This window comes from Chamaea fasciata, unplaced genomic scaffold (genome assembly GCF_029207755.1).
Source record: "Chamaea fasciata isolate MVZ Bird 193981 ecotype frontalis unplaced genomic scaffold, bChaFas1.0.hap1 SCAF_3, whole genome shotgun sequence".
Classification (NCBI taxonomy): domain Eukaryota; kingdom Metazoa; phylum Chordata; class Aves; order Passeriformes; family Sylviidae; genus Chamaea; species Chamaea fasciata.
The window spans coordinates 113,201,920-113,224,457 of NW_027094088.1; the positions used below are offsets into that span (position 1 = coordinate 113,201,920).

Here is a 22,538-nt window from a genome sequence, read left to right on the forward strand (position 1 = left end):
GAAGGTTTTATTCTGATTCTTATTAATTTCTTTTCTCTCTTGTAGTTTTGTTAATAAACCTATCTTTATACCCTTTTAAGTTTTGAGCCTGCTTTGCTTCTCTCCTAATCCTCCCTCAGAGCAGAAAAAGAGTAAATTATTCTAGTAGGCACTCAAAACCACTACACGAATTTTGGGTAACAGAAATGGGCAAACTTGAAACCACTACAGGAATCGGTGTTTCTGCCCAGTTACGAACTGAAACTCTCACAGAAGGACAGCTGCAGCCATGGGTAAGAAAGCAATAAATCTAAGAGAAAGTTCAGGACAAAGGTAAAAATTGCATATTGCAAGAAGGATGGACATTAGAAGCGGGAGTGTCCTCAGCTAAAACCCAGGAGTTCTCTGATCCCTCTCCTGGCAATTGCAGAGGACTTGTGAAGGGGACCAGAGGCTTCCTCCTCAGCAGAGCCTCTGGTAACAGCCACACTGGGAAATGAAAAATGAGAGGTTTTGGTAGACACAGGAGCTGTTATTCAGTATTAAATACCCTGCAAGGGAAGATAAGTGATGACTCCATCACACTTGTCGGTGCCAGTGGTGTCACCGGGACTTGAAACACTCCCCTTTTACAAGCCAATTAAGTTCTAACTGGGGAAATTATGGATAGCCTATCAATTTTTGTACCTGCCTTACTCTTCAAAACCATTATTAGGATGAAACTCACTGGAAAAAATGGGTGCAGAAATCAAGTTTCAGGAATGGGACTCTCAAAGTAAAAGACTTAAGAGCAATCAATAAAATAGCAAAGTAGTTAACCCATACACACTCTTAACCATGCTAAAAGAAAATTGTGACTTCTGATGTGAAGACGTTCTCACCCTGTCATGACAGAATGAGAAAATAAGAATAGTAAATCATCCTATTAACACGTCTCTCAGTGGTCCGCAATACAGCTGGGTACCCACAAGGGAAATTTGTTTCCAAATTTCTTCAAATCCCCAGGAGGTGGCATCTTGAGCTGTGCCTTGTAAAATTTGGATTTGTTTCCACATTTCCTGGACATCTGTAGACACTCTCCCACTTTGATCAATGAATACACAGCAACTGGAGTCAATGAAGTGCATATTCCTCCTTGGGATGCTAAAACAAGGTCTAGTGCCATTTGGTTTTGTAAAACAGCTTGTGACAAGCTCTTGACTTCTTCCCAGAGGGCTCAGGCCCTTTTAATTCTGTTGTAATTCTGGAACAATGCAGCCATGATTTTACTGTGTCCAGTTTCAAGGCAGTAAAAGGTGTCAGCAGTACTTGGAAAGGTCCCTCCCACTTTCGCTGCAGTGGAGCAGTTCCCCAGTCATTCAAGCAGACCCAATCTCCTGGCTGGAATTCATGCCCTGGTGTGACCCGTCACGTCAGTCCAGAGATCACCACTGCTCCCTGCAAATCCTGTAAGGTTTCACTGAGAGAAATGAGGTAATTATTCAAACCCACCCCTCCTTTGAACATGTGTGTTTCCTGGAGTGCGGCACTTGGTAGGGTCGACCACAGCGCAGCTCACAGGGGTTGATTTTGCTGGTGCCCCACAGCTGAATTCTGCTTTGAAACGGAGCAACAGGTGAGGCCTGGGCCCAGGTCAAAGAAGTTTCCTGACATATTTTACCCAACTGCAATTCGATTGTAGAATTCACTCACTCCACCTGGCCACTGGTTTGGGTCCTATAAGGAGTGTGAAGATCCCAAACTATTCCCAAGGCTTTCCTAAGCTGCTGTATCACTTCTGCAGCAGTGTGGGAATCTCTGTGTGATGACATTCCCAAAAGTACCCCCAATCCGGGTATTATTGGATTCGACAGTACTTTAGTCACTTCCCTAACCTGGTTGGTGTGACAAGGGAAGGTTTCTGGCCACCCAGAAAAGGTATCCACCAGAACCAGGAGGGATTTATACCCCCCTCCATGTCTGGGCAATTCAGTAAAATCAACCTGCCAACGTTCACCCAGAACATTCCCAGATTTTATGACTCCCAGCGTTATTATGTCAGCCTTGTCAGGGTTGTTTCTTAAACAAACTACACTTCATTGGATTCTTGATTGCACAGTCTGAGCCATTTTAGACCCAATTATCGATTTTTGCAAACGTTTCCGAAGTTTTTCAGCACTCCAATGAGTGCCTTGGTGTTTGTCATCCCCTGTTTCACACAAGATCAGTTCTAGAACTTCTTTCTGCCTGGCTGGGCTAACTGCCCAGCCTCTTGGATCAAATTTGGCTTCTAAGCTTCTGCTGTCCTTATCAGCTCCTGCACCAGGCAGGCTCTGCATTTTTCGGAGGGTCACAGTGATCTTGGGGCTCCTCCAGCGCCAATTCCTGGATGTGTTGCTCAGTCCCAGCTGCGTTGTCCTCAAACACCATCTCCTGTGCTCCCACAGGCTCCAGGACATCCACAGGGACATCATCTTCACTCTGGGGAGAGGGAGGAAGGTGACACTGTTAGAAATAACTATGCAGTTGTTGGCGTTTGCTATTATATTGGCTTTTGCTAATTATTTTGATATAGAACAGTTTGTAATCACCTTTGAACTGCTTTTGATAGAGTATAACTTGTCAGCCTTTTATACTTAATCCCCTAATCCCTGTATAGATTATTTATTTTAGTGTGATAAATACATTATAGTTTAGGCTTTTGCAGAACATTAAAATAGAGACTGTGTCCTGTGCATTAGAACATTTGCTTTTGCAGAAGTAATTGTAGTCATGAAATAATAACTGATGCCTTTATAACTAACTAACAATAGCGAAATAGCTAATGTTGATTGAAAGTGGTTGTAAAAATGGTTAGGACATCTGTAGGATAAAATAACGTTGAAAAGAACCAGGCAAATAACACGGAAAGAGCAGAAGGAAACCACCACTGACCCTTCAGCTATCAATAACTGTCAAACCACAGACCAGGGCGCCTCGTGAGGAAATAAAATACAAGACTCTCAAAATCACTTCTGCATTGTGACAGGTACTATAAGAAGATGAGGTCAAGGGTGGAGCTACGACAAAGAATTCCCGGAAAACCGTAAACTCAAAGGAATGTTTGAATATGTATAATTTTCATGAGTGTGCATTTGACCAATGCAATGAAAAAGTATCTAAGAAGAGTCGTTATAATTAACCGTGTGCATCTGGCTCCAGCTGCGCACCCAGCGCTGTTACTTTTGTTTTACCCCTTACTAAACTTTAAAAAACTTTAAAGAGTGACCCTCATTTCTCACACCACCATCCCCCGAGGGGTGCAGCCCACCCTCAGCCGAGGCCCCCCCGGGCGCGGGGGATTCTCACCTCCAGCGATGCTCCGCAGCTCCTGCATCTCCTGCTGCAGCCGCAGCCGCAGCAACTCCCGCAGCAGCTCCCGGCGCCGGCTCCGCGGGGTGACCCCCATGCGCCGCAGGGACCCCTCGGTCAGGCGCAGCAGCGTTCGGCCCGTCAGGGCGTGTTCCCGAGCCAGCTCCGCGGCCCCGCCGTGCGCCGCCAGCCAGGAGCCCACCTCGGGCCCCGACCACCGCCCCGCCGGGTGCCGCGGCCCCCCGGACCCCTGTGCGGGAGGACAGGGGGAGCGGCTGTCCCGTGGGAACCCCATGGAAGTCACAGGGGACACCTCTGTGCCGCGGTGACCCGTCCCAGCCTGGGGATAGCCCTCGGTCGCATCCCTGCGCTGATGCTGGTGGCTGCAACCTTGTCCCTGTCCTCGGCCCATGGGGGTCCCAAAATCCCTGCCTGTGTGGGTCCCCCGTGCTCCACCCCCAAGATCCACTGACGACTACCCATAGGAATCCCCCATCCTTCACCAGTGGGATGCCCCCATCCCCTGTCCATGGGGGTCCCTTAAATCCCCACCCATGGGGGTCCCCAAACCTCCTCCTGTGGGGTTTCACATCCCCCCAAGGGGTCTCCCATCCTCCCCTTGTGGGTATCCCACATCCTTCATTCATGGAGGGTCCCCAAACCTCCACCTGTGGGGGTCTCACATCCCCATCCATGGATGTCCCCCCCTCCTCCACTACTGGGGTTCGCTGGGACCCCAGTGCAGTTGTCCGGGGGGGTCCCCAGCCCCTGCCCACTCTCACCTCAGCCTCAGGACTCTTTTCCAGGAGTGCCTCAGCCCCATCCTGCGCCGGGAGGTCCATGTGGGGCCGGGGACGGGGCACGGGGGCAGTTCTGGCTCCCTGCAAACGGGGCTCCATCAGCGGGGGGATCCCCCAGACCAGCCCCCCAGCCGCCCACCCTGGCAAACCCCCACCCCACGGTCCCTCCTGGGGACACACAGTCGGGGGCTGTCGCGCTCCTCGATGCCACCCACCCCGTGCCCCCCCCAGCACAAGGGGCTGCTCCTGGGGGTCGCGGTTCCGCTGCCGGTCCCGCTGTGACACGCCGGTGACACCAGCCCCGGTTCTCTCGTTCCCTGAGCCCGCAGGGGACACCGACACCGCCCGGCTCCCCCTACCTCTGACCCTCTCCTTCTTATTCCTCCTTCCTCCTACCTCGCTCCGGGTCCGTGCCCGGCACCAGGAGAGCGAAGGGAACCTTTGCCCCGGCTCTGGCTGCACAGGCACAGCTCTGGGCGTGCCCCGACAGCCCCGAGTGCCGCCCCACAAACGGCCCTGTGGGGAAAAAGGGACCCCCTGGGCATCCCGGGGATCCGAGGCACAGAGCCGGGTTCGAGTGGGTTCCATCCACACTCTGCCGAGGCTCCCTCAGCCCTCCCGGATCGCTGCCACCAGCCCAGCCCGACACCCCGAGCACCTTCCACGCCGCACGGGCACGGGACTCACCGGAGCGGCTTCAGCCACGATGGTGCCGGTGGCAGCGAGGGTCGCACAGGCGATGGGGACACGGGAGAGGCACCGGCGGAGCCGGGGAGGAGCGGGATGAACCTCCAGGGTGAGTCACATCCGACGGGCTGCAGCCCTGCCCGGCCCGGCGTGTGCGGACCAGCCCCGGCCTGCAGCTCCTCAGGGCGCTGCTCTGCCCCCGCAGCCTGGAGGGGGAGAAACCCCCAAAAAACACCTGCCCAGGGCAGGGCTGGAGTGTCCGTCCCGGCAGGGATTTAACAGCCGCGGGGATGTGGAACTTGAGTACGCGGGTCAGCGGCAGCACTGGGGGTGTGGCTGGACTCGATGACGATCCCCGTTTCCTTTTCCACGCGGAGCGATTCTGTGATTCTAAACCAATCCTGGCCCTTCTCTGGCCCTGGCAGTTACCCTCTCCTCCTGGAGCGGTGCTCTGGTGCAAGATTTCCAATGAAGAATAAACAGGACGGCCCGGGTGTTGCACCATCCCTTATCTCAGCCGAGCCCCGGAGCGGGGCCGGGCAGCAGCTGGTGGGTGGCAGAAACTGCTCCTGTCATAAAAAGGACTCGAAAGTGTTTGCGAGGTGCTTTAGGAGAAACTCTGCTCCCTGCCAGGTAACAGCAGCCGCCCTCAGCATCACGAAGCCGTGAGGAACTAATGAAGAAAATAATGATATGAAACAAAAGAACAACTGTCTCATCTTCCCCAATGCGTGGGAGAAAGACAGGTCTGCACTTGGAAGTTTATCAACACCTCCGAGCCCCTGGCAGGGCCTGAAGGGGCTCCAGGAGAGCTGGAGAGAGACTGGGGACAAGGCCTGGGGGGACAGGACACAGGGAATGACTTCCCACTGCCACAGGGCAGGGCTGGATGGGATTTTGGGCAGGAATTGTTCCCTGGGAGGGTGGGCAGGCCCTGGCACCAGGTGCCCAGAGCAGCTCTGGCTGCCCCTGGATGCTTGGCAGTGCCCAGGGCTGGGAACCACCTGGGACAATGGAAGGTGTCCCTGCCCATGGCAGGGGGTGGGTTAGGTGACCTTTAAAAGCCCCTGCCCACTCACAGCAGCTGTGATTCTGTGATTTCAGAGAGCCAACACCTGGTGTCAGCTCACAGCCACCACCACAGGAACGGTCCCCAAAGCATTTCAGGTGAAGGGAGGGAAAGAAAACAGCCAGAACTGGGTTTTGTCCTGATTTATTGCAGTTCCATCAGCGACATTCATTCATCAGATGCAATTTGCTCATTCCAACAGCATTTGGACAGCATGGAGCAAACCGCCCCTTCAGAGCCCAGCTCAGCCCCTGGGACTGAACCTGCTGCCCCAAAGAACTGCTCCTCTCCACAGCATTACCTCCCCTCTCAGCCCACCCACCTCCACACTGCTTCACGTTCTCCTGATCTCCAAACACAATTCTCCACACAGAGCTTTGGAATAATTTTTGTTCCCCAGTGGGAGAAATCCTGAAGAGTTACCAGAGGGATCAGACAGTTACAAGGAGCCTGCAGAGACTCAGAGCCACATTAACTGTTCCTCTCTCCTGGAAGTGGAATAGAGCGTGCTCATTAGATAAAAATTACTGGCTGAGTAGATAAAAAGGGATTGACAAAGGCCACAAATCCCCTCTCCAAGAAGGATGGGGTGTAGGATTTATTAGTGCATTGAAATGGCATCACCAGGCACAGGACGGAGGGGCCACACTACCAGCGCCGTTACTGGGGGTAAAGCTCCACGATCATCGCGTGTCCCTGGATCAGAGAGAGACAAAACATCACAGAAATGGCTCATTAACACAGATGAGACTAATTACTACAGACACACACCCAGGCTCCCAGGCACAGCATCAAGGATGTGAGGCACAGCAGCTGGACAGGAGCCCAGGTGTGCCCAGGTGGGCAAAGAGGCCCCTGGGCGGTGCCAGCTCTGGGGTGGCAGCAGGGCCAGGGCAGTGCCCGTCCCCTGTGCTGGCACTGCTGGGGCACCTCCAGGGCTGGGGGCAGCTCTGGGCCCCTCCTGACAACAGAGACCTGCAGGGGCTGGAGCGTGTCCAGGGCAGGGAACGGAGCCCCAGGAGAGGCTGAGGAGCTGGGAAAGGGGCTGAGCCTGGAGAAAAGGAGGCTCAGGGGGGACCTGGTGGCTCCGCACAACTCCCTGCCAGGAGGGGACAGCCAGGGGAGTCGGGCTCTGCTCCCAGGGAACAGGGCTGAGTGGTGATGGAGGGCAGCCAGAGGGAGTTATGAACACCCAGCACGCAGAGCTGGGGTAACCAGACAGGATTGCAGAGTCCCAGCAGGATCAGCCCTGCCATTCCTGCCCTCTCCCAAGGGCACAGGCTGGAGCACAGCACCATTACCTGCCCTCCTGCAGCACAGGCAGCCACCAGGCCGTACTGTCCCCCCTCCTTCTTCAGCCTGTGGGCAGCAGTGATGACCAGGCGGCAGCCGGTGGCCCCAAAGGGGTGTCCCAGGGACAGGGAGCCCCCCCAGGTGTTGAACTTGTCCAGGGGAGGGGCTCCAACCTGCGGGGACACAGAGGGACATGGTGAGGGACACATCCCATCATCGCCTGGCTGGAAGGGGGGCATCCCACCTAACCCCAAGCCTGCAGAGGTTCAGGATGGCACATCCAGGTGGCTGATGAGGGGATAAAACCACCCCAAAGGAGCTCCTGCTTCACCTGCAGCCTCTCAGGGAAGCCCTGCACTGTTCTTAACACCCTCCTCTACAAGGATCGTGGCTCTGGATCTCCACCTCCTGCCGACGACGGGAATAGCATCCCAAAGAAATTTCATTTCCCAAAGAAACCGCATAAATTGGGATTTGCTAACCCGAGCTCAAGGAGCATCACTGCTCCTCACAGGACACAGCCAGAGCCCAGCTGTGCAGCACCAGCACCTGCCAGGAAGGAGCCCAGAAACCCCGAAGTTGAACTGAACTGGAGAGAAAAGGGGGTCCAGAGGAGGTCACAGAGCTGCTCTGGAGCCGGGCTGGGAGAGCTGGGGATGCTCACCTGGAGAAGGCTCCAAGGAGAGCTCAGAGCCCCTTCCACGGCCTAAAGGGGCTCCAGGAGAGCTGGAGAGGTGACAAGGACCTGGAGGGGCAGGACAAGGAGGAAAATGTGCCTTACCTTTGACTTCCTGCCCATGTAGTTCTGTGCAAACCAATCCGAATCCATGGCTTTCAGGTTAGCCAGGATCTGCCCCTGCAAGGGAGGAGAGGGTGGCATTGGTGATAACCCAAAGCAGATGGCTGCAGGGAGCCAGCCCAGATTTCCAGCACTTACAGCAAAAGCCTCGTGGAACTCAAACACATCGATGTCACTCAGGGAGAGCCCGGCCTTCTCCAGAACTTTGGGAGTGGCATAGGTGGGGCTGGAGGAGGGAAGACACGCAAATCTTGCATCCGTGTTCCCTGTCAGCACCATCCCCCCCTTTTTCCAGAGTCACATCCTTCTCTCTGGGCTCGTGGCCCAGCTCTGCCCATCCCCACAACTACTGCTGAGGTGCCCCAGCAATCCTGGGATGTTCCTGCCACGGCTGCTCTCCCATCTCATGAAGGCCTGGAGAGATGCAACATCTCCTGAGGCACTTCCCAAAAAACACAGCCTGGCTGTTGTGGGAGCAGGGGCTGTGGGGGGATGCTCTCCATCTCCACCTACCCCAGGAGCAGCTGGTCCTTGGGATCCTGGGACACGTAGACGAAATCCCTGTGCAGGAAAAGGGCTGTCAGTGCCAGGGAGAGGAGAAGGAAGAGGGAGCAGAGGCCACTGGAGCAGCCCCACCTACCTTAGGTAGGCCTTTGGTTTGTATCCCATGGCCAGGGCCTTCTCCTCAGACATGATGAGCATCGCCGACGCTCCGTCGGTCTGGAACGGGCAGGGAGAAGGGTGAGGGGTGAAGGACCTGCACACCCTGAGCCCCACAGCCCTCACCAAGAGAGGAGCTGAACATCACCAGAGCCTCCAGGACACCCCAGCATGATAGGGGCCAAAAGACAAGGCTGCTGCATTGAGTGGATGGAGGGAGGGATGATCACTAGTGACGCCAGCACACAAACTGCTGAAGTATTTTCTCACAGCCCACAGGCACAATCCCCCCTGGTTTCACCCAGGACAGAGGTGCCTAAAAGCCCTGCTAGGCCTGGGACGAGTTGGTTATCCCAAACACTCAGCTGTCCTCCCAGTTCCATCCCAAAAATGAGAATAATTCTGGGATGACACAAGCCACAGGCTCACCACATGACAAAAATGAGCACTGTGGGTTTGGCACATCAAATCGTGGAGTGGTTTGGGTTGGAAGGGACCTTAAATCACAACCAGTTCCACCCCCTGCCATGGGCAGGGACTCCTCCATTACTCCAGGTTGCTCCCAGTGTTCAAAGTTTTTGGCTTTTATATATTCTTCGTATATTTGTAGCTTTGTAGACTGTTGAAAGCTTAGGTATAACCTCCAGTGCTTTTCCAGCTTTCTTTCTCACAGTGAACAAACTCTTATCCATGCATTCCTAAAATATTGTTTAGCCTTGCCTGTTACTTCTCCAAGGACTTTTTATTTTGCAGCATGTAATCACAGACATGATAAAAGGCAGGATAGGAGATGGGGAGGAGAGCTGCCATGGGGCAGAAGCCAGAGGAGAATTACTGAACCAACTGCTCCTCTAATTGGATAATATTGGCTGGATGTTCTAATTGCCCAATCTTGTATTAAATGGTACAAATCTAATTCAGGATGTGGATTTGTGCCATATTCTGTACCTGAAGGCTTTCAAGGAAAGGTTTGCTTTTATATTGTCATTCTAACGTTGTCTGGAAAAGTTTGTGTTCTATTTCCAGGCATCACAAACCCCATCCAGCCTGGCCTTGGGCACTGCCAGGGATCCAGGGGCAGCCACAGCTGCTCTGGGCACCCTGTGCCAGGGCCTGCCCACCCTCCCAGGGAGGAATTCCTTCCCAATATCCCATCTAACGCTGGCAGTGGGAAGCCATTCCCTGTGCCCTGTCTCTCCAGAGCTGTGGCTGCCCTTGGATCCTCGGAAGTGTCCACGGCCAGGTTGGACAGGGCTTGGAGAAACTTAGGAGAGTGGAAGGTGTCCCTGTCCATGACTGGATGAGATTTAAGGTCCCTTCCAACGCAAACCATTCCACGATTCTGTGAAGTTCAGACAAAACCCACAGACTTCAGTTGTACAACGTGACCAATCCCATCCTGGGACAGAATCCCTCCATGAAGGCTTGACCCTTGTGAAGCAGCTACAGAGAAGCAAACAGGTCAGACATCCCAAAACTTCAGGGGTTTTGTGAATGGACTTCAAAATGAAACAATCCAACGCTCAAATTCACCAGATTACAACGGAGTTCCAAGTCACACCTGGAAAATCCGGGAACAGTCCATTTCAAAAAGCTCATTCCCAAGTGATGCCAGCTAAGGGAGGCACAGGGTCAGGTGGACAGCTCTCCCCTCTGGCTGACAGCGTTGGGAATGGGAATTACCAGGAAGGAGGAGTTGGCTGCTGTGACTGTTCCATAGGGCTTGACAAAGGCTGGCTTCAGTTTTCCCATCTGCTCCATGGAGGACGGCCGGATCCCGTTATCTTTGGTGACTGTGTCTTTGCCTGGTGAGGGAAAAAAGTACATTTAAACTCCAAAAAAAAAAAAAAGTCAGGAAAGCACAAGAATTTCATCATCAGGACTCCAGGGGGGGAAAAAAATCAGAAAATCGTGGGGTTCAGAACAAACGTGAGGAGGGGAAAAAAGAAAATCTGTTGGTGGCATCAGGATACTTAACATGGCTAAAAACAGCACTTAAAAATTGAAGCTACCTCACTTTTCCTCAAAAGACAGCAAACACAAAGTGCTGCCATCTGTTTACTGGAAGGAAAAATTACCACATGGGAAACCCAGTTGAGAAAAGAATTTAAATTTAAGTTAAGAAGCCTAAATGGAGAACTGAGCTTAAAGCAGTTTACATTCACGTGCTGAGTTAGAGGAATAAAGAGCACTGGGAAAACCCAAATAGATCCATCTGCAACTATGCTAACTGCTAAATAAGCCTGTTAAGAAAAAGTGCCAATTGTACAAAAAAGAGCACATGGAACTGGGGATCTACAAGGAAAATTTCTCCAGGATACCAGTTAGAGTTCCTAAATGAACAGGTATTGCAGCAAGATGTGTCCCCTGGCTCCTGGGGGGTGAGAGGACAGCTTAAAGGTTCTCCCCAGACTGTTTCACCTCCCAGTGAGGAGTGTGAGGCCTGATGAACTGGAACCTGCCACATTCCAGCTCTCCCTATCCAGCACTGAGTTAGCACAGTGGGATTTTGTTGGGATTGTGTTTGTTGTTGATATTCTGGGATAGAAAGGTGGTTTCTCTTGCCTGGTGGAAGAGCAGGGGGATTCCATGTCCAACTGTCCTGATTTTCCTTGCTCTGTCACCTCATTAGCACAGATGTGGGGTTGGCAAGAAAAAATTTAGATATGTGAAGGTATGACAAAGGGCAGGGTTAGATGAGATATTGGGAGGGAACTCTTTTTTGTGAGGGCGAGGAGGGGCTGGGATGAAATTCCCAGAAAAGCTGTGGCTGCCCCTGAATCCCTGGAAGTGTCCAAGGCCAGGCTGGATGGAGTTTGGAACACCCGGGGACAGTGGAAGATGTCAGAGCTGGAACTGGGTGATCTTTAATGTCCCTTCCCACCCAAACCACCCCACAGTTCTCTGCTGACACATTCAGAAACCCCCTTTTACAAACACATCCCTACGCCAGCGCCCTTCCAGGGACCAACAGATCCCGCTAAAACCCACCCAGACCCCCAGAACTCCCTGGAGCAGCGAGTCGTGGTGGCTGTGGCCACTGTCACCTGGCACTTTGAACGGCACCACGTCCTGCAGCAGCCCCTCATCCTGGGCTTTCTTTGCCAACGTGTGTGAGCGCAGGGCGTACTCGTCCTGCTCCAGGCGGGAGATGCTGAAGGCGGCGGCCAGGCGGTCAGCAGAGTGTCCCATGGTCTCGCTGGTGGAGAACTCTGCCACAGCTGGCAGCTGCAGCCAGGGAGGGAAAAGTCAGCACAGGTTAAAGGAGGAAAAAAAAAACCAAAACCCTCCTGAAAGCACACAGAGCTGTGTGGTCAGAGGGAGGCCCTTCCCTTCGTTAATTCAGATTAACACACAATTAACACGCAGCAACCAGACCACAACAGACTCTGGCAAATGTGTCACAGAAACCATCCCTTTCCAAAAATTTGGAAAAAAAACCAAGGTCCAGGCTGCTGCTTGTTGGGATGCAAATCCCTCTGGGCCCTATTTTACAAAGTACTCAGAAATATAAGGGCTGAATTAAAACCTTCCGAGAAACCAAAATACATAAATCTACACAAACATGAAGTAGAAATGTAAGTTTTCATTTTAAATAAGTGAAGAATATTTTAAGTGCCTTAAGCAAATTTATTATTATTTTATTATTATTTAGTTAATTAAAAAAGCTCCAAAGCTTAGTTTGAAGTTCAGTAGCAAAGTTAACCAAACCCCTACACATAACGAAAACATAATGCAGCATAGCTAGCACTCCTAGACAGAACAGATAAAACTACATACTTAGATTTTGTGTAAGAAATTACTCCAGGGGTTCCAGAACTGTGTTGAGAGCAGCTGCTTGTGCATTTAACAGGGAATCCATAACAAAGGGTGACCAAGCCTTTTGGGTTCAGCTCCAAACACCACAACCTGAGACCTCAAAACTCCTTGTCACACACCTCCTCACCCAAAAGTAGAGCCCAGAGGTGATTTTGGCTTGGTTTTAGTTCTTCCAGCAGCACTCAGGAAACCCCTGTATGCATTCAAGTCTGGAATTTTCACATCTTATGCTTATCTCAGCTCTGCCACACTTAACCTGGGCCTTGCTGCACTCACACTCAAGGGAATGACACGAATGCAGCTTCCTTGTGAAGAGCTCAGGGTGGGAAGGAGGGAAGTGCTGCCCCTTTCCATCCTCACCACATTGCAACTCCCTCCCCAGTGACCCCCCAGGACAGAGCAGTGGCTCACTCTGCTCCTGACATGGCCCTGTGGATGCTCTTCAGGGGAGCTGAACACATCCAGCCCCTGGCAGCAATCCTAAGGCCTATTTAAGATGCATTAATCAAATTCATATACTGAGGATATTCCTGTCCAATACTAAGGGGGTTACTTCTGTTATCCAGTAAAATTCCTCTGACCCTAGAATTCTTCTGATACTTCAGAATAACCTTTATATTTATAAGAAAAAAAAACTTCTAGTTCTGTCATCTGCAGCAGTTTGTCCAAGAGTTGCAGAAGGAGGTTTTGCACTAAGTTAGGTTTGCCGAGGGTGAACACTTGGGAAGAAAAAGCAGAGTCTCAAATGCTGTGAGATGCATAAATCAATGTTTTAACCCAAAGCAGAGGACAGAGATCAATCATGGTGACCCCCAAGAGCCACCTCATCCATCTTAAACCCTCTCCACCAAGGCCAAAAAAAAATTCCCTGTTCACACCTTCTAAACCAATTTCCTGAAATACCTAAAATGCCCGAAAACCAAAAATACCTCGGGAGCAAAGTAGTCAGGGCGGATTTTGGAAAGGAGGGAGAGCTTCTGGCCCAGGCTCTTGGCTCGGTTCAGGGTCAGCATGGTCTTCCTCATCTTCCTGCTGTGGCGGATGGGGACGTCGGACATGAGCTCCACGCCGCCGGCCACCACCACGTCGCACTGCCCGGCCGCGATCATCCCCACGCCTGCAAGGACAGGGGGAGGAAAAGGTTTTCTTACAGAAAGGGTTAAAAAAAAAAAGTATTGGAATGGTCTGCCTGGGGAGGTGGTGGATTCCCCGTCTCTGGATGTGTTTTAAGAGAAGACTGGATGTGGTACTTGGTGCCATGGTTTAGTTGAGGTTGGACTTGATGATCTCGGAGGTCTTTTCCAACCTAATGATTCTGTGTGAAGGAATGCACCCCACACCCCAGCAGGTGTTTCCATATAGGGAAAGGTTTAACGCTCACCCCTTGCTGTTCTTTATAAGGTGAAAGGAGCCAGAAACTTCTTTGCTCTCCTGTGTCTTGGGTAGCAATATGTAACCAAAAATACGTGTTCTCTGTTCCATCTGTTGAAACCAGCTGGGGAGATGGGTTTATTTTTCTTTTTTTTCTTGTATAACCCATTCCTCATAACTCCAGGGGGGAGGGATGCGTGTCTTCTGTTACTGGGCCAGCTGTTAAACCAGGTGGGGCAGTGTTCTTATCTCTTCCAGGACCATGGGGGATATCTGCTGTTCATGGGCCATCCAGGCTTACTGCAGGGCTGATACAATTCCATCATCCCACTGGGAGATGCTCCACCCAGGGGGAGGAGCCCAGCATTCCTACCTGGATAAAAATCTGAGATCTGAAACACCAGCACAGCCTGTGTGCACTGGATTCCCAGAGGAAGACCAGACTCATCTCAGCACCACTGGATCCTTCTCCAGGATCATCTCTGCTCCCACAGAACCACAGCTGGCACCGCAGGAGGATTTATTTGGACTATGTCCAACACCCTGAGCAACAGAGTGTCAGGTTGTTTTCTAGCTCTGTCAAGTGTTCCTAGGACTTTTTTTTTTCTTGTTCGCTTGGTTTTTCTTCTGTACTAATACATTTTTATTTTTAACATTCCTAGCAAAGAACTGTTATCCCTGTTCCCGTATCTTTGCCTGAAAGCCCCCTTAATTTCAAAATTAGAATAATTTGGAGGGAGGGGGTTTACATTCTGCATTCCAAAGGAAGCTCCAGCTTTCCCTGATGGACACCTGTCTTTCCAAACCAAGACATCCCCAGTAATTGGCTCAATGCCAAGACAAAAACACTGATAGGTCTCTTTAGCTGTTCCTCAGAAATGAAATTATTCTCTGTTGGGCTGTTTGCCAAAAAAAACCACCTAAATCCTTCAATACTTAAGGGAGAGCACGAGGCTTCTCAGTGCATTTTCAGGGTGTTGCAGCAGGTGTGTGGGACCTGTCCCTACACTCTGAATGCCTTTGCTCTTCTGTTTTGTATTGTTTTCTTCTTTTATTAAAACCTTTTTGATTTTCAAGACACACTCAACCACGCCAGCTCACTCATTGTTTTAAGCCATTTTCTGTGAGGTGCTGGACACCTTCAGAGGTGTTGAACCCTCACAGAGCTAAATACATCTGGCTCTTTGAGAAATTCAATAGAGGCACTGCCAGGAACTCCTGCATTCCTTCTCCAGCCCCTGGAGGAGGCTGGAAGCTCACACAATGTGAGCTTCTGTCACTTGGCTGTCACTTGTCCTTGTCACACAGAGCAGGGAGGGAAGGACAGCCCCAGCAGTTTGAGCTGTAGCTCCATTTCTTAGCCCTGTTTAGGCTAAGCCAAAGATAAAAGGAGCAACTTTCTCACCATGGTCAGTCTTTACCTCCCAAATAAACACGGGCAAGGGGCAGAGATGCTGCTGCAGGCCTACAGCAGACACTCAGTTCATGTTGTATTTTGTTGGCTAAAAAACTTCCACAGAATCACTGAGGCTGGGAAAGACCTTCCAGAGCATCAAATCCAACCTGTGACTGATCCCCACCTTGTCACCAGCCTAGAGCACTGAGTGCCACATCCAGGAATTCCTTGGACACTTCCAGGGATGGGGACTCCACCATTCCCTGGACAGCCCCTTCCAAGGCCTGACCACCCTTTCCAGGGAGAAATTCCTGCTGATGTCCAGTCTGAACCTCCCCTGGCACAGCTTGAGGCCATTCCCTCTCATCCTCTCCCTGTTCCCTGGGAGCAGAGCCCAACAACCTCTGGCTGCCTCCTCCTGTCAGGGAGTTGTGCAGAGCCACAAGGTCCCCCTGAGCTTCCTTTTCCCCTTTATTATTCCTAAATAATTCCATTTTTCCTTCCACTCCAGCATTTCTTCAGTTGGCTTTTTACATTCACGAGCAGTGCAAGTTGAATAAGGGCTGTACAAGAATTCCCAAGCTCCTTTTCAACCCCACAGCTCATCCTTCCAGCCCACATACCTGTGGTCATGGCCTGGTTTGAGGAAATGCAGGCCATGGTGACGGTGTGGGCCGGAGTTTTGTCGGAGAATCCAGCTCCCAAGGCAGCCTACAACAACAAGAGTGGCTGTTAAACCTAGAGCTGCTGCTCCCAGGCCAGAGCTGCCCATCCAGCACACCTTGCCAGGTGGAGCTGAAGACAAAGACATGGAGTTTTCACCCAGGTAATTATGGCTGCAGCTCTTCCCCTCCCCAGACCCTGGAGGAGGAGCTGAGGCTGCTGCTGAGGCTCTCAGCCACAATGAGAACAGCCACTGCCCCTCCACGTTTTTTAATAAAGACACAAACTAATCACACCGCTCACTTTTAAAAAAATCACATCAAAAGAGCCTCCAACTACTCAGCATTCTTTCTGCTTCACCTTATTGGCAAAGGCAACACATGAAAAGGGTGATTTAGACCACTCAGCACAAGGCGCTGTGGCTTCACAGAGAGCAGCAAACTGCAGAGCAGTGACTCATCTGAGCAGCCCAGAGCAGCTCCCAGAGCCCTTCCCTACTTGGGATGTGGCCAACTGGTTGAAAGTTCAGCAGTTGTTCCCGAGTTAAAATTACCCTGCAGCCCCATCTGACTGGCAGGTGACCAAAGCCAGGCCTTGCCATTCACGAGGCTGAGGCTGCACAGCGAGCCCAGGTTACATCATGGATTTATCCAGGTGTAGAACACAGCAGAGGCTCCAGGTTAGCAAAGATCAGGCTGCCTGTCCCATGACTCCAGAGGATCAGCTGCTCTGGGGACAACACAGGAATTGTGTTTTCTGGCTGTTGGAACAAAGGGCAGCAAAGCTGCTCCGCTTCAAATCCTGAGAACGCCGTGTCGCAGCAGCCAACGCGAGGAAATAAATAAATACCACAACAAAGCAAAGCCTCAGAGCACCCTCTGCTCCTCCCCAGGACATTGGGCAAGGCAGCATTCAAGTCCAGCTGGTATTTAGGAGCTGAGGGATCAGCAGTTTGCAGGGGAAGAGTCAAGCAGAGGCCTCGCAACATTGAAATATGAACATCTGACAAAAAACGAAATCCGTGGCAGATTTTACCACGAGGCAGAGAATCACAAAATCTTTTTCCTTGTAGTCCCAGGAACTCATTTAACAGACAACACAACTACTTCATACTCTCAAATCATATACAAACAAACAACAATCCTGGGAATTCATTTTTAGCAAGGATTTGTCATCTCCAGAGCAGTTGCAGAGGTCAGACTGCCAGGGAAATGGCTGCACAGAACTCACCTCTCTGGCAACATTACTGGTTTTCACCTCCTGGATAACTGTGCCATAAACAATGTAATCAACAACATCCCTTGGGACACTGGTCCGGGTCAGCAGGCCCCTAGGGAGAGGATCAAAACAAAGGGAATTTGCATCACATAAATAATAACCTCTCCAACATCCTCTTCCTGCTAGCTTGGCTGGAGAACAAGGCAACAAGAGAGCCACAGCTTCTGTCCACCCCTCAGAAGAAATCTCATGTGCCTGTGGGAAGCGGAGCTGATTATGGGCTGCAAACAATCATGGTGATAATTTCACTATAAATTATTACAGACCTTCATTAAAGCAACTATTTTATAGCCCTTTCATCCCTCTTTCCACAAAATGGCTGGCAGAATCATCAAATCCCAGAATGGTTTGGGTGGGAAGGGACCTCAAAGCCCATCCAGTGCCACCCCTGCCATGGGCAGGGACACCTTTCACTATCCCAGGGTGCTGCAAACCACATCCATCCTGGCCTTGGACACTGCCAGGGATGGGGCAGCCATCTCCAGGCCTTCTCTCTTCTCCACAGCACTTTGCTTTGCCTCTCAACAAAAAAAAAAACCCTTTCTAATGAAGCTCAGGACAGAAGGGACAGGAGGGTTACAGAATGAGCTCAATATCCTTGTTGTCTCTTCCTCCGTGTTGCCCAGGTTGTTCTTCCCACCAGATGTGAGCACACCTCCACAGCAGCTCTGATCTCTGCGTGTGGAAAACTACAGCTGGGAATCAAATCCACTAAAATTTGTCACCACCACCATCTCTCTGCATCAACACCAACCTATCGAAAACCCCAACAACAACACAAACCCCACTGAATAATCCATCCACTACTGTGGAGGGAGGCCAGGAAAAATAAAGCACCTGAGCTTCTCAGAGCCAAGCCCAGAGCCTTGGCTCTGCAACCCTGAAACCCCAGCAGTTTAACAAGAATTCTGAGCCCTTCCAGTGTTCCATTTACTTACTGCAGTGCTGCTCTGGCTAAGTCATGTGGCATCAGATCAGCATACCTGGAAGGTGAAGAAGAGAGGAAGTAACTCAGAGGTGAGAGAAATCAGTGCAGAATCCTCAGTACAAAAAATCAGAACAGAACTTTCCTGTGAGCACTGAGCAGGAGCAAGAGCTGGGGATGGACCAGAAATGCTCCACTGAGCTTCTGAGCAAACAGTTCAAGGAATCACAGATTGGGTTGGGTTGGAAGAGACACTAAAGCTCATCCAGTGTCCCCCCTGCCATGGGCAGGGACACCTCCCACTGTCCCAGGGTGCTCCAAGCCCCAATGTCCAACCTGGCCTTGGGCACTGCCAGGGATCCAGGGGCAGCCACAGCTGTGCCAGGGCCTGCCCACCCTGCCAGGGAACAATTCCTGCCCAGGATCCCATCCAGCCCTGCCCTCTGACAGTGGGAAGCCATTCCCTGTGTCCTGTCCCTCCATCCCTTGTCCCCAGTTGCTCTCCTGGAGCCCCTTTAAGCCCTGCCAGGGGCTCTTGAGTTCTCCCTGGATCCTTCCCTTCTCCAGGTGAGCAGCCTGGCTCCAATGACGGCACTAAACCCACAGAAAAGCAGCAGTGATCCCATAAAGAAATCCCGTTTCCATCCCGGCAGTCAGGTGTGGCTCTAGTTCAGCTGTGGATTTGGTGGCACAGCAATCCAGGAAGAAGAGCCTACAGCAGATTCTTGGTCCCTGTCCTGCCAGTTTTGTGAAACTTGTTGCTTCATCTGCTATAGATTCTCGAACTGCTTCCTCTAGACACACTCCATAAATCCTTACCCTTCCCAGGATTCAGACACATGGCCAACCTTCTTCAAACCACATTTTTGCACTAAATAAAAAAGCTGGAATAACTAAATAAAGCTGGAGTAACTGCAGCAGCCCAACTCAGGGCACCTTCTCAGCCTTTAGAACCAAGAATAACTACATTAAAATGAACAAGTGTGATTTTTCCCAGAAAGAGCTGAGTATTAACCAACTCAGGGGGTGTTTTCTGTGTTTTCCTCCTCTCTGATACTCACGAGGTGCCAGACTGCAGAAAGGGAATGCGGACACCCTCCACCACCACCACATTCTTCACGCCAGTTTTGGCCAAGGTCTTCTTAGTCTTGGGCTGGGCTGTGAAGAGAGAAGTGATGGTGACAAGAATATCAGCAGTTTTAATGTAGATCCTGCAGAAACTTCTAGAAAACAAAGAAAATTGTCCCCTTTCAGTGCGTAAGTGAAAAGCAGGACACCTGAGTTGGAATCTTGGAATGCCACCCCTGCCATGGGCAGGGACAACTTCCACTATCCCAGGGTGCTCCAAACTCCATCCAAGCAGGCCTGGAACACCTCCAGGGATGGGGCCTGTGCCTCATCACCCTCACAGCCAAGAATTTCCTCCTAATGGCAAGAAATTCTTCCCTCAGTGGGAGAGGTTCAAGACAAGGGATGTCATGATCCAGCATCATTCCACAGGCCAGTGCCAGGCTGAAACCCCAGCACTGCCTGGAGATTCCCCTTCAGGCTCTTCCCAAAGCCCAGGGGATGATGGGGAGCTGCTGCCCAGGCCTGTTCCCAAAATCCCAAAGCTTGAGCAACCCCCACAATGAACCCAGAGCATGGATCACCCCAATCACTCACTGTGGACTATGACTACAAACTGGGAATGGCTGCCAGGAGCCAGGGCATTCAGAGGATGAGAGGATTCCGCTGCAAACACCTGCCTGAAGTTTTCCTTGCTTGCAGCTTTTTGGGTACACCTGAACCACTCTGCACCATTTTTAAGATTTAAGTGGAACAGGAACTCTGGGAAAGGGAGGCAGCTCCCAAAAGAGCCTTGTCTAGCACAGAGCCACTGAGATTCCTGGTGTTTGCCCCTTACCTGAGGCTTGGAACTGCGAGGAGCAGCTGAACGATCGAGCAACTGGAAAACAAGAAAGGGAAAAAAAAAAGCCCAACAAAGTATCAGAAACAGTTCTGGTCTCTGCAAGAAGGGTTAAAAAAAGCAACTGATGTCACTGTAAGACACCTGACCACCTGAGGGGTGTTGGGCAGTTCACTCTGCTCAGAAACTTGACACACTTTCTGTCAAGTCAAGACTCCTCCCAGTATGACAGGGGAAGGGACAACCAAGGCAACAATGTAATTAGGAATTAAAAAATAAACATTGTCAGCCTTTTAAAGGTGAGATTGAGATCCCGGGGTCCCCTCCAAACCCAACACTTCAACCAGAAGTTTATGGCCCAGCAATGAAAGCTAAAGATACTCACAGGCCCCGGCAGCCCAGGCTGAGGACACGGGGAGGTTCCGCAGGGCAGAGCTCAGCATGGAACTCATTTTGGAATCTAGGGAAAGGCTGGGGTCAGTCCGAGCTGCTCTGTCCACAACAATCCCAAGGGAAGAGACCTGCCTGCCTCACACAGAGCCACAAAGGTGAGGGGCAGACACTCCAAGGGCAGCAGCAGCACAGGGAATCACCTCCCACCACGCTCTGTGAGCAGAGTCAGACCAGGAGGAGCCTGGCTTGTGCCCGGGGCTGCAAATGTGCCCGTGAATAAATACTGCCCAGTGAGCTTCTCAATTCCCCTCCCAGGAACTGCTCCACCACTTCCCACTGGAAAATTGTCCCAGTGCCCAGGCAGCCCTGCTGCCAGCAGCACCTCCTGACGCAGTGTCCTTGGCACCCCTGCCCCTTGTCCGCCCCTGGTGCCAGCCTGAGGAGCTTGTGCTGTGCATCCCCACGGAAAACAGAGCAAGATCATGTCCTCCACCCCAAAAAATCCCTCTGCAGCTGTCCCAAAGCTCATTCCAAAATCGGGTTTCCCTATAAGCAAACCCCCATCTGCAGGTTTTATTGCCCAGGGCTCACAGCTCCAGGTTTTTGGTTGATCCACGCCAATATTCACCACTTTCTGTCACACTTTAGGGGATCAAATCCTAGCAGTTTCTCTCCCAAACACTAAGTTTTTCCATGGAGGGACAAAGGAACACCCACAGCCCTCTGCAGCTCCCCAAAACTCAGCACAAACTGCCAGTCACCCCCCTCGGACACCTCCCAGCTGCAGCTCCACACCTGGAATGTGCCCCGCAGCATTCCTCCCTTTCTATCCCACACACCAGGCTCCATCCTGCCAACAAAGATCCCCAAACCAGACCTTTCCAAGGCATCCCGCTCCTCCTCCACCTGTACCGACCTCCCTCCCCACACCTGATTGAGGCTTTTCCCGGAATTTTCCCTGCTCAGCTGACAGAAGTTTCTCCCAGATGTAACCTCCCCCTCCCTCCTGCACTACACAGCCGTCTCCTCCCGATGCTGCCCCCCAAAAGGCCCCCAACCCCCTCATTTTCGGCATTCTCCCCCGGCCCCCCAAGAGCTCAGCCCTGCCCGCACAAATCACCAGGGCAAAGCTCCTTCCAGAGCCTGCAGGATTTGCCTGGATTCCACAGCTGAGCAGGACTCCCTGATCCTCATGGGTCTCTTCCAACTCAGGATAATCCATAATTCCACAAACAGCCTTTATTCCGTCTCCACACACCCCTGACCGTCAGCACCGTCATCACCACCCCGGGACTCCCCAGCGCCCACCGGCCGCACGCCAAAAACACACCCACGCTTCTCTCAGCCGCCCCCAGACCCCCTCGTCCATCCAGGACCGAGTCCCGACCCTTCCCGTCCAATCTCTCGGCCCCTTCATCCATCCGGGACCGACCTCCCCCCCCCCCCCCCTTTCCCAGAGCCCCTCGTCCATCCAGAACGAACCCTCGGATTCCCCTCACTTGTCCCCGGTTCAACCGGAACGAGCCCCCGGATTCCCCTCACTCTCCCCGGTCCATCTGGGACCGACCCCCGAATTCCCCTCACTCTCCCCGGTCCATCTGGGACCGACCCCCGAATTCCCCTCACTCTCCCCGGTCCATCTGGGACCGACCCCCGGATTCCCCTCACTCTCCCCGGTCCATCTGGGACCGACCCCCGGATTCCCCTCACTCTCCCCGGTCCATCTGGGACCGACCCCCGGACTCCCCTCACATTTCCCCGCCCTCTGAGGGCCGACCGCCGGTACTCCGCTCCATCCCGGACCGAGCCACCTATCCCTAACCCCACCTCTTTCCCCGGGACCGACTCGCGGCTCCTCTCACCCTTCCTGCACCGCTGTCCGTGCAGGGCAGAGCTCTCACCTCGCTGTCCGCCCCGGGCCGCCGCCGCCGCTCACCTCGGCCCTCACCCCGCTCTGCCGCCGCTCACCGAGGCCCCCGCGCCCTCTCCACCCTCCGGGCTGCCCTCCGCGCGCCTGACCCACACCGCCCCACCGCAACCGCTCCGAAACCCCTCCCCGGCTTCTCCCGCAATCCGCTCCCGCTGGGCGCGGATAAAAAACACTCGAGACACCGCGGAGAGCGGAGGAGAGGGAAGGAGCAGCGTGCTGGCGGCGGTGAAGCGCGCG

The 22,538-nt window shown here is 52.4% G+C and overlaps 2 protein-coding genes across 4 annotated transcripts; both read right to left on the bottom strand.

Annotated features, from left to right (window-relative positions):
* Positions 1–1,092: 1,092 nt before the first annotated feature.
* LOC136287432 (sterile alpha motif domain-containing protein 10-like) lies at positions 1,093–5,148 on the bottom strand. 2 transcript variants are annotated; one of them, XM_066180180.1, is made up of 4 exons: positions 4,797–5,148; positions 4,092–4,190; positions 3,307–3,559; positions 1,093–2,439 (listed from the first exon to the last, which is right to left on the bottom strand). In XM_066180180.1, the coding sequence occupies exons 2-4, from the start codon at positions 4,149–4,151 to the stop codon at positions 2,435–2,437; spliced, it is 318 nt and encodes a 105-aa protein (XP_066036277.1). In that variant the 5' UTR covers positions 4,152–4,190; positions 4,797–5,148; the 3' UTR covers positions 1,093–2,434. The 2 variants fall into 2 exon arrangements, with proteins under 2 accessions (XP_066036277.1, XP_066036276.1); XM_066180179.1 differs by lacking the exon at positions 4,797–5,148 and having other exon boundaries at positions 3,307–4,148.
* An 845-nt stretch (positions 5,149–5,993) lies between these two features.
* HADHB (hydroxyacyl-CoA dehydrogenase trifunctional multienzyme complex subunit beta) lies at positions 5,994–22,380 on the bottom strand. Of its 2 annotated transcripts, none has more exons than XM_066180184.1 (16): positions 22,273–22,380; positions 20,364–20,438; positions 19,976–20,017; positions 19,131–19,227; positions 18,083–18,127; positions 17,097–17,196; positions 15,827–15,914; positions 13,366–13,553; positions 11,665–11,845; positions 10,301–10,422; positions 8,598–8,677; positions 8,471–8,518; positions 8,096–8,183; positions 7,940–8,014; positions 7,167–7,331; positions 5,994–6,561 (listed from the first exon to the last, which is right to left on the bottom strand). In XM_066180184.1, the coding sequence occupies exons 2-16, from the start codon at positions 20,428–20,430 to the stop codon at positions 6,526–6,528; spliced, it is 1,422 nt and encodes a 473-aa protein (XP_066036281.1). In that variant the 5' UTR covers positions 20,431–20,438; positions 22,273–22,380; the 3' UTR covers positions 5,994–6,525. The 2 variants fall into 2 exon arrangements, with proteins under 2 accessions (XP_066036281.1, XP_066036282.1); XM_066180185.1 differs by having other exon boundaries at positions 22,234–22,334.
* Between the last annotated feature and the right edge of the window lie 158 nt (positions 22,381–22,538).

Bases quoted from the DNA above. Each gene is read 5' to 3' on its own strand.
- LOC136287432 (XM_066180179.1), bottom strand. From the start codon at position 3,721: ATGGGCCGAGGACAGGGACAAGGTTGCAGCCACCAGCATCAGCGCAGG.
- HADHB (XM_066180184.1), bottom strand. From the start codon at position 20,430: ATGAGTTCCATGCTGAGCTCTGCCCTGCGGAACCTCCCCGTGTCCTCA. The intron at 11,846-13,365 runs GTATTTTTGGTT...CCCTGGCTGCAG, and splicing joins CTGACTACTTTGCTCCCGAG to CTGCCAGCTGTGGCAGAGTT. The intron at 10,423-11,664 runs GTGACAGTGGCC...TTCCCTCACCAG, and splicing joins GGTGCCGTTCAAAGTGCCAG to GCAAAGACACAGTCACCAAA.